The 11,613-nt window shown below is 36.5% G+C and overlaps 1 protein-coding gene across 7 annotated transcripts in view; it reads right to left on the bottom strand.

Moving 5' to 3' along the window:
- The window catches only part of ptk2ab (protein tyrosine kinase 2ab), an 83,228-nt gene that overhangs the window by 9,262 nt on the left and 62,353 nt on the right, over nt 1–11,613 (bottom strand). For 6 of the 7 annotated variants that reach the window (XM_073847003.1, XM_073846998.1, XM_073846999.1 and 3 more), the window contains 4 exons: nt 5,978–6,064; nt 4,312–4,458; nt 3,766–3,873; nt 586–648 (listed from right to left, as the gene is read on the bottom strand). In XM_073847003.1, coding sequence (XP_073703104.1) covers nt 586–648; nt 3,766–3,873; nt 4,312–4,458; nt 5,978–6,064 — 405 coding nt within the window. Of the gene's footprint in view, nt 1–585; nt 649–3,765; nt 3,874–4,311; nt 4,459–5,977; nt 6,065–8,614; nt 8,732–11,613 lie in introns of all 7 variants that reach the window. The other variant, XM_073847005.1, reaches the window with a different exon arrangement.

Genomic DNA, 11,613 nt, shown 5'->3' with positions numbered 1-11,613 from the left:
CTACTTTTGTAACATTACAGACTATATAATTTAAAAGCTTGCTGTTATAGGAATTAATATTTTTTATTTAGCAAGGATGCTTTAAATGGATCAAATGTCATGATAAAGACATTTATAATGTTACAAAATATTAATATATCAGATAAACGCTGTTTTCCCAACTTTATATTCATCAAAGAAACCTAAAAGAAAATCTACTCTGCTGTTTTTAACATAATAATAATAATAATAATAATAATAATAATAATAATCATAATAATAATGATTTTTTTTAGCAGCAAATCAGAATATTAGAATGATTTCTGAAGAATCATGTGACTGGAGTAATGACACTAAAAATTTGGTTTGAAATCACAGAAATAAATTACATTTTATAATACATTCAAATAAAAAAAAAAGTTATTTTAAACAGCAAAAATATTTCAATTTACTGTTTTTGCTGTACTTGGATCATATAAATGCAGGCTTGGTGACTTCTTCAAAAAACATTGAAAATCTTAATGTCCAAAAAACTTTTGACTGGTAGCATACATATCGAAAAGTAGTGTATTTCAACAAATAGAAAGAAAATGAAGAGAAACTTACTGGTCCCTGAAGGCTTCCATCATCACGGTCAAGGCTGCCTCTGGAACTTCTCCCATCAGGCTTCTGCCACACACACACACACACACACACACACACACACAGAGGGAGAAAGGTCAAACCTGACACCTCATTCGACAAATTGATTGTCTGTCATATCTATTGTGCTAATTCGCACCCCGTCCTGATCTGGAGCGACTCAACATAATTCCAGCGAGAAGCAATTTGCATTTCCACAGTGAAAATGACAATGCTGCACACCCAGTAGCAGCCAGTCAGAACACATTTGATATTTAAATGGCACAAAAAGTAGGAAAAGTGATCAATACTTTCTCACATTGTCAATCATTTCACATTTCACTTAAAATGACAACGATAAAGCAGCCATATAATTATTTACAGTCAATGACAGTTCAAGATCCCATAAAGTTGAACTAAAAACGACATAACCTACACACATTAAGCTTTACAAAAATGGCACCCTCCCCTTCCCAATCTTCCAAGTTTACTGTACCAGTTTTCCGAAGCAGGATTTGAAGACCTGCATCTTTCCGTCTTTTCCTGTGAGCGTTTCTCTCTGGGGTTTCTTAAGCATGGAGCACAGCAAGGAGTGGATCTCCATTAAGCAACCGTGTGTGTGTGTGTGGGATAAGTCAGAGTGTGTGTGTGAAGTGACTCGTCTCCCGAATGTGAGACATATTAAACGCACACACTGACTCACTCACAGCCGACGAGCCTCAACTCAGCGAAGCCAAGCCCTGTTCTGCTCTCCTCCTTCTTTCTCTCATTCCCTAGCTCAGTGTTTTCTCTCTTTCCTCTCTTCCCCTCCCATTATCCCTCATGCACGTTTACGTATAACATCTGTGAAGAGATGAAAACTTCCTCTGATCAGTAATTTAACTTTCAGCAGATACAGGTCAGGTTGAGTTTACCCGTCTCATGCCTCAGTGCCAACAAGAGCCCTTCATTACTGAGGAATTCCTGAAAACTGCACCTGTATCAAACGGCCGGGATCAAAAACTGATTTATCCACTCGCAGCATCTAAAAAAACTTTAATGGGCATGGAAATACTTTTTATCTGTCTTGAACCTTGAAAAAAGGTCACACTTTTTTGACCAGGAAAAGTAGTGTAGCATTTGAAACAAAGGAAATGGAAAATCAAAAATATCCCTTTCGTGCCCCACTGACTAAAACAGTTTACATGTTTAGAAAAACATGAGGTTTGAGGATGAGCAAATCATTTTAGGATGAACTATTCCTATAAGAGCTGACATTTCATTTCACCAGAAGTTGTTTGCGAGGAAAAGTAATAGTTTAAGCAGAAGAATGAGTGTTGTTTGCTGTGGTAGAGCTCTGAATGCCCTTTTTAGTTGGTACAGGAAGCTGTGTGAGTTTTTTCTCTGAGACAGACTGAACATAATGACACAGTGAAGATACAAATGACGGAGACTGTAAGCCAAAACTTGGCATACCACAAACGCACACAAATATTCTCAGACAAACTTATGTGCATAATAACATAACATATGCACACATTTCACTGCAATAATAACACGCTCGCTCACAGAAGTGCAATGCCTTCTAATTCATATTCTTACTGTAATTCTTCAACAACATAAATTATCTGCAATAAATGAAAGCAATAGAGCTGATGTTGTGAAATTGTGAGGGACTCTCAAAACTGTTTACAAATAAATGGAGCAGGAAACCGCAACACTTATTCTCAAACAAACATGTAAATTGCGGCTATAAATAAACATCATCATGGTTCTCGACTAAAATGTTTGTAGGAAGAATTTACAGGATTCGTACAGATACTGTCAAATTAAATTTCAGGACTTTCTTACTATATTTCTTTGTTTTGTTTTTATAACTGTACTTTCCTAATGATTTGATGTTTTCTACTGTTTAATAATTAATAGTAAATAATTAATTAGCGATCCACGCTCTGAAGTTCCAATTTGAATAATGCTTCGTAAACCATTATTTTAGGTCAAGATCTGAATCAGCTCCGATCTGAATCAAAAGATTTGCGAACCCGCTCCGAAGTTCCGATTTAAATCAAATGATTTGCACTCCGCACTCCGAAGTCTTGATCTGAATAATGATTCAAGAACCATCATTGCAGATCAGAATCTGAATCAGTTTCGATCTAAATCAAAAGATCCCAGAACGTGCTCTGAAGTTCCGATCTAAATCAAATGAATCACGATCCACGCTCCGAAAGTCACAATCTGAAAAATAATTTGTGAACCATCATTTCAGGTCAGGATCTGAATCAGTTCCGATCTGAATAAAAAAGATTTGCTTACCTGCTCCAAAGTACCGATCTAAATCAAATGATTCATGATTCACGATTCATGCTCCGAAGTCCCCATCTGAATAATGATTTGTGAACCATCATTTCAGATCAGGATCTGAATCAGTTCTGATCTGAATCAAAAGATTTGCAAACCCGCTCCGAAGTTCCAATCTAAATCAAATGATCCACAATCCACGCTCCGAAGTCTCGATCTGAATAATGATTCATGAACATTTCAGGTTCTTCACAAACCCGCTCCGAAGTTTCAATCTAAATCAAATCATTTGTGATCCATGCTCCGAAGACCCGATCTGAATAACGATTCGTGAACCATCATTTCAGGTCAGGTCTCGGAGCGCAAATCGTGAATCATTCATTTCGCGAAATGATTTGCGAACCCGCTCCAAAGATCCGATCTAAATCAAATAATTCACAGTACGCACTTCAAAGTAACTACCTGAATCAAATGATTAACGAATATGTGAAGTTCCGATCTAAATCAAATGATATGCGAACCCGCTCCAAAGTCCTGATCTAACTCAAATAAGTTGCGATATTAAGTCCCGATCTGAATCGAAATGATTTGCGATCGAATTGGAATGCTTAGAAACAGTGAATAATTTTGCGACACAATAGTTTAACTGATTCTGAGTTTTGAAAATCACCACTTCACCCATCACTATACGTGCATTTTAAAATAAATACAAACAAATGTTGAAATTCTAAAATGGATAGCTCTTTCGAAAGTGAATGGATCTGAATTTAGAAATTAACAACCACATAATATAGCTAAGCAGAAAAACAGGGATAAGAGGGTTAGGCAACAAAGAGGAGCAGATAAATGTGAGGAAAAGATGGAAAATGTAAGTGGAATCAGTACCAGTAGTCTTTCCTCCTGCTCCAACCAGCGCTGATCATCCTCCATCTGCTGCTGCTGCAGTAACAACTGCTCCTCCATCAGATGAGACAGACCACCACGCACACCATCCTGAAACAAACACAAGTTATCAACATATGATACTAAACATGATAAAAGTGATGATAAAGATATGAAAACTAAAAACAAACAGACAGTCTAGTTTTGTTACTACATGGCATAAATAAATGGAAGCCAAAATAAAACCTCAAAAAGTGACTTATTTGAGATGTTCTTTATGGCAGCAACTCCTTTCAGGTCATGCAGACCATGAGAAGTGCATAAAGACATCAGCATGATTTGCTGTCATTCTGAAGAATGCACTTGGTGCAGCCTTTGGCCAAAAAGAGCTACCTTAAAAGGCCTCAAACATTTGTTATTAATGTTTAAAACAGTCTTCACATTGGGAGCATCTTTGAGATGCCTAAAAATGCTGTTTATGTTGGCAGCTCATTCGGTTTTAAAGCAGAGCTTGGATGTCAGCATTCAGAAAACCTGCAGATTTCTAACCTCCATGCTGGGATTCCACATGTGATCCTGAGCAGCCCTGCGATGGTTCCAGCCGTCATGGAGATCAAGTCCAGTCCCTGCGGCCTGGGGAGGGTACATCCCACCTGGCACGGGAAGTAAGCCGTGTGGGCCAGAGTGCCCTGCCATCTACACCATGCCAAAAACACATATAAAGCAAACTTATAATTTTTATAAACATTCAGGGGTTATTTCACTAGAGTTTTATTCACTAACCACCTGCAATTCAACTACAGTGTCTTGCAAAAGTATTCATAGCCTTAACTCAGTACTTAGATTTAGGTTTCTCCAGAAATGGGCCACTCATTCTGTGTGTTTAGGGTCATTGCCCTGTTGGAAGGAGAACCTTCTGCCCAGTCTGAGGATCTGAATGCTCTGGACTGGGTTTTCATTAAAGCTATCTCTATATTTTGCTGTGTTGAGCTTTTCTTCAACTCTGATGAGCAGTGTTGTTTTCGTCAACGATGACGAAATCATTTCGTTGACGCCACTTTTTTTCATGACGATAACGAGACGATGACGAGGTAAAAATGGCTCGTTGATGACTAAAACATGACGAGACGTGTGTGAGTTGACGAGACGAGAATAGACGAAAATGTTAGTGGGTGGTCCGTCAGGCGTTTAAAATGCATGACATTTCTGCTTATTGTGCATGCCAATTACAACCTAAAAAGTATCTGCCGCTATGGCAAGCCATATTAGCATTAAATACTCTTTGCCATACTAGTATGGCAAGCCGTTTTAGCATTCTATCCATGTTTGGTTACGCCCACCACCTGCTGTGCAGCGCTCAACACGTCACATTGTTGGCACTCAGACAGACAGACAATTAACCATGATGGGTGGTCGCAAACGGCGAGAGGACCTATGGGTGTATTTCAAATATGTTTTTTATGTCTAAAACCATTCCTTCATTATTGTAATTATTGGTGAAAATAGTCGATCCAGAAGCTCACATTGTGTTGAACTATAGATCTGCTATTTTCACAACTTATAAGTGACACTACCCAACAGCAAAATACTTACTGACCTACAATAATTTGTTAAAAGACGACCTTTTCCCCTTTTTTTGACTAAAACTAGACTAAAACCTTTTTGACTTTTCGTCGACTTAAATTGGACTAAAACTATCACATATAGAAGTGACTAAAATTAGACTAAAACTAATAAGCATTTTAGTCCAAAAGACTAAGACTAAATCTAAGATGGTTGTCAAAAACAACACTGCTGATGAGTCCCTCAGTCCCTGCCACGGAGAAACAGCCCCACAGCACTTTACTTTTTGGATGGTACTCTCCAGGTGACAAACAGTGCATGCTTTCCTCCATACATGATGCACATCAGACCAGAAAATCTTGTTTCTCACAGTCTGAGGGTCCTTTAGGTGCTTTTTTGCAAATTCCAACTGGGCTTTCATGTGTCTTCATTGAGGAGAGTATTAGGTCTTGCCACACCACCATTAAGCCAAGATCAGTGGAGTATTGCAGTGATTTCTGTGCTTCTGTAGGTTACTCCTATCTCCATAAATGATTATGGAGCTCAAAAAGAGTGACCATCAGGATCTTGGTCAGCACTCTAACCAAAGCCCTTCTCCATCAATTGATTAGTTTGGCCAGGAGGCCAGCTCTAGGAAGATCAAGCACTGTACCTGGTAATGATTGTGCTGGCCCATGTGCTGAGGACTAGGGTAGAACCCTTCACTGGAACGGGGACTTGGATAACCAGGTCGACTGGGCTGTAATCACACACACAACACAACATGTCAATATACTAGCACATCTTGACCAATCAGGTTAATGTTAGGAGATGCTGTTAAAATCAGTCCACCAGACGCACACAAAATTCTTGTGCATTTTGTGTGGATGAAGATTTCAGGCTGTTGAAAGGGAAAAAATTAAAACAGTCAAACGTAAAATGCAAGCAGTTAGTTAAATGTTACCAAAATGCACATGTTATTTCTGAAATGTTATTATAGTTTTACAGTACATGGACGGGTATTATATATTCGAGGGAGGGGGGTTGAATAATGAATGCTGATTGACTGGAGACGGTCCTCATCCGATTGGTTGGGATACTCCGTGCTCAGCTGTGGACGGGAAAACAGCAGACGGTCTGATCTACCTTATAAACCCGTTCATAGAGAGAGTCGACTGACCACAGCTCCAGACGAGCAAAGGAGGAAACAGAAGGAGAAAAGTGGGTGACAACATACAGTTACATATACTAAGTGGAGAGGTAAGGGTTAAATGAGGAAAAAACCCACATGAATGCTGGCATGAGTGTGATGGGAAGGACTATCGAACGCAAAAAAAAAAAAACTGTGCTAGGCAACGATTAATCACATTCAAAAAAAGTTTTTGTTTTTATATGTGTGTTCTGTGTATATTTATTATGTATGGATAAAAGACACACACACATAGCATATGTTTTGAAACATTTACATGTATATATTAATATTCATATAATTTATATCATATATAAATATATTTAATATATAAACAACATTTTTCTTAAATATATACATGCATGTGTGTGTATTTATATATACACATAATAAATATACACAGTACGTGCATATATATTATGTCACAAAAACATTTATTTTAGATGCGATTAATCAAAAAAAAGATATTTATCACCAATCTGCTTTAAGAGCCAATTTCCCTTTTGTTAAGAATTATGCTTTGGGGATGCGGATGGAGTTTAGAGCCTTTTTTACAACTATTTTGTCTGCAAATAAAGCTATATTAAACTTGAGATTCACAAAACCACACACGTCTTTAACAGGTTAAAGCTTCATTTCAATTTTAATATATATGTTAAATAAAGGTCTGGCACACAGTTTAGTTTACATGCACTGAAGAGGCAACATGCAGTTTTCCCAAAGAGTTTTATATGGAAGATTATCTGAAGCTACTGTAGCAGTTTGTTAACTTGGTTTTAGCCTAAAATCACCTTTGATCATGACTGTAATATTCTAAAATGGCTCTAAAATAAGAACTACATTGAAGCCTAAAAGGTACCATGGTAATTTAAAGTCAGTGGTTGAGTCAGTAAAATGTATTAAAGTTTTACTGTATTAAAGTTACATTTTAGTCAGACTCTAGCAATAATTTGTCTTTTTAAAATGCTTTTTACATGTTTTTGGCAAAGTTCGACTAACAGGCCTACATTAGATAATGTAATTGTAGTTGGGTTTTGTCCTACATGTACTGTATACACATAAATCTGACTCTACATTTCCTCCAATGTGAATTTAATCCTTCATATTTTCAATAGAGTGCAACAGTCCGTTTCGGGAAATAAAAATTCCCATTAACTTTCGCCACAGGGCAACTGATTATTTTAACAATAACCTATAAACCTTAAAACACAGACCTACTGTGAGCTCCAAGGTTATTAACTGATAAAATAAGCTTCTGTTTAAGCCGCCAGTTCTCATTATTTAAACATATAATTGTTTAAAAAGGAAACATGGTAAAAAACTACATTATCCATTATTCTGTGAAAAAATCTCAACCAATCAGAGAACGGCCCACTCCAATAAAGCACAGCGAATGACGTAGAGTCAATTTCTTTATGCTTTCGAACTAATTAAAGGTTTGGTCGACCCAAAATGAACATTTTGTTAATAATTATCAATCCTCATGTTGTTCTGAACCCGTAAGACCTTCGTTTATCTTCTGAACACAAAATAAGATATTTTTGATGAAATCCAAGAGCGTTCTGACCCTGCATACTCTCCTGAATGCACAGCAGAGACTGACATGGAAGAGAAGAAATTGCTGAATAAAGCTATTTTTGTTTTCTTTGTGGATAAAAAATATTCTCGTAGCTTCATAAAATTATGGTTAAACCACTGATATCACATGAACTATTTTATAATGTCCTCACTACCTTTTTTGGGCCTGGAACATGTCAGAAAGCTCTCAGATTTCATCAAAAATATCTTCATTTGTGTTCCGAAGGTATACCAAGGTATTACAGGAATTGAAATTATGGTAAGTAATTAATGACAGAATTTTCATTTTTTGGGTGAACTATCCCTTTAAAATTCCCATTGGAAAAAATAAGAAAAAATTACTTCTAGAACAAAGGTTGCTGCAAAAGTGAGCAGGGCCTATTGCACTCTATTACATATTGGGTATACTTAGTATTTTTTTTAAACCTCTATTACATCTAATCTGCAGCTAAAAATGGCATGCACCAATAAAACTACTTGTAAAAAGGAAGAAGCTACAGTAAAACTCTTGGGATGCCCCACTAACAGTCCTAGCACACCTGCCTGTGAGAATCTGTAGGGCACGTGGGTCAGGCTCAGCTGTTGCATGGAGGGATAGTAGGGGTCGAAGAAAGCAGGCTGGGTGGCACTGGAGGGGACAGAGGGAGTCCTTCTGGGCCCCTGAGGGAACAGCAGGGAGCAGTGCAGCGGTAATGGCTGAAGCAGAAGCGGGGTCTGAGTTTGCGGGAACATATGCTGGGGATGTACACTAAGCTGTTGTGTATTAGCAAGAGTGTTCTGGTGTATGTGTGGTGATTGGTTAATGATGCTTTTATCGCACAGCCCCAGAGGAGAGGCAGGAGGCTTGGGCTGGCGGATGCAAAGGGCAATCTGGGAACCAAAGGGTTGCTGTGGAGGGCGAGAATCAGCAGAGGTGGGCGCAGACAGACAGTCCATACTGAAGCTGTGCTGGAGGGGGCGTCTGCGGGAGGGCTACACATACACACATACACAATGAAAGATGAGCTGAACAAACATGGCACAAACAGAAGGGATGACAAAGGTAGAAATTTAGTGAGGCAGTTTCATTCTGGTCATTAGCACGAAGGCAGGTGTGACCAGTCAACACAAAAACAGACATCAGCAGCTGGACAGAATGATTGGCAGGTCTGACAGGGAGCAGAGGGGGTTTGAAAGTAAGAGTTTGAGTTGCTTTAAGCCACACACAGAGCCAATGAAGAGATCAGCCCAGCCCATCAATCACCACAATATATGGAACACAAGATAGGGAAGGATTTAAAACCCTGTCAAAAAGCAGGCACACTAACCATATCAATCATAAAAATAAAAACTTCAGTTGTACTGACATACACTTCCATTCAAATGTTTAGGTTTGGTAAGATTTTTTTATGTTTTTGAAAAACAGGCTGCTTTTATTTGATCAAAAATAGTGAAAAATATAATACTGTGAAGTTTTTTTTTTTTTAAATTATTTAATGTATTTTTGAAATGTAATTTACTTGTCAGCAGCCATTATTCCAGTTTTCAGTGTCACATGATCCTTCAGAAATCATTTTTAATATGCTGATTTGTTATCAAGAACCATTTCTTACAAACAATGTTGAAAAAGTAGTGCTGCGCAATGTATTTTGCTGCAATTTTGATACATTTTTTTCAGGATTCTTTGATGAATAAAAAGAATTTATGTGAAATAATGAAGACATTTACAAAAGATTTCTGTCACTTTAGATCAATTTTAATTTATTCTTTCGGAATAATTTATAAATTATTTCATATTACTTAGAAATAATTTATTTCAGATATCATAAATAATTTCTTAAAAAAAAAATCTTTGAATGGTAGTGTATTTCCTTCTAAATGAGGAAGTTGGGAAAGGACCTATCATGAGACTCAACGAGTCATCAATACATTTAAACTGTTCCTGGAAAAGAAAGACTACAGATTTTAAATGAATTTTTTTCCCAAACTCTGTTTTATTTTTTTCAAAACTGTTTTTTCTGTTTTAATTCGTCTGGATTTTTTTATTCTATTTTTTCTAGACCCTGTTTTAATGGTTAAATAAAAAAATTTATAAATCAAAAACCATGTCTAATTAATTGAAATCATGAAACGTACGCAATTTAACAGCAATTTATTAAAAGCTTAACAAAAATCAGATTTTTAAGGCCCTATGGAATACCCTCCCCCTCCTCAAATTCAGTTTCATTTTTTTTAATCAAATTCAGTGTTTTCTATAAATTTTCTAGATTCCATTTTAATGGTTTCGTTTAATTTTATTAATTAAAAGCATCTCTAATTAAGTAATTTTGGTTTTTTTTAAAGTATTTTTTTTTTTACTTTTTTCCCAGAAATACATAAACTCCAGTAAATAATGTATCCAGTAAATATCCATTTAAAAATATATATGTAAATAATCATTTTCCTATTAGTAGTAGTAGTACTATATATAATACATTTCTGTCACAATTTGTTCAAGTTAAACCAAACTTTTATTTTAACAGGTTGCTTTGAAGACCTTCATGACGATCGTTTTTCTCAAAAGAAACAGTAAAATGCACATAAAGTGACTCTCAGAGCAGCTCCAGAGATTATGTTTATGTGTTCATCTACTCATATATTGAGGCGGCAGAGGCGAAAAACATGGTGAGCATCACACGTACTTCAGTATGTGTGTAATAAACTAAGAGAGAAATGCAGAACATGCAGGATTCATATTTAAATAGTCTTTTTGCGGCGTAATATTTACAGACACTAGTCCATATCACGTTTTGAATTCAAGCATACTGACCTACTCTTGATTTATTCATCCCAAATGTAGCAAATTCAGGGACATTCCGCGCTGTACAGTAAATTCCATTTTTATGACAGAATTCCGCGATTCTGTCCACATTTTTCGCATTGTGGAAATCATAGGGCTCTGCACTAGCACATACAGATCTCAAAAGCTGGCACGTATGGACTCAAAATTTTTTTTAAAAGTCTTAATGTTGTATTCAATTTAATCCAAAAAAGGCTTAATTTGACTGAATTATTGAACAGTTTATTGATCAATCAGTAATTAATTTCTTTGAATTATTCAAGTAATAAACAAAGCCTAAATCTGTCTTTAGTTTAACAGAAATATGAAAAGATTATGACACATCTAATGATATTTATTGACCTCGTAGTTTGTTCAAACAGATGAAGAGAGAAGTGAAGGCAGAGAACCACATGGGAAGAAGCATTTTTGCATATGGGAAGCATATGTAACACAGTGGGGTCCAAAAGCCTGAGATCACATTGAACATCTGTGATTCTAAATCAAAATAAAATATGGAAATAAAAAAATCTGGAAAAATTTCAAGGTCACAAATCAAATATTTAATGTATTAAAAGAAGAATTAGCTTAAATAGAACAATTTGCCTTGGTGATCTCAGTAGTTCAGACCTCACCTTATATAACCACAACAAATGGGAAACTAGAATGGTGTTGTATCCAAGACAGAATGATGTTACATGACAGAAGACGTGACCTAGTATTGGAGAGCTGAGATTACAAACAA

The sequence above is a fragment of the Garra rufa genome, chromosome 9, assembly GCF_049309525.1.
Source record: "Garra rufa chromosome 9, GarRuf1.0, whole genome shotgun sequence".
NCBI classification, from domain to species: Eukaryota; Metazoa; Chordata; class Actinopteri; order Cypriniformes; family Cyprinidae; genus Garra; species Garra rufa.
This window is presented reverse-complemented; position numbering and strand designations above follow the sequence as displayed.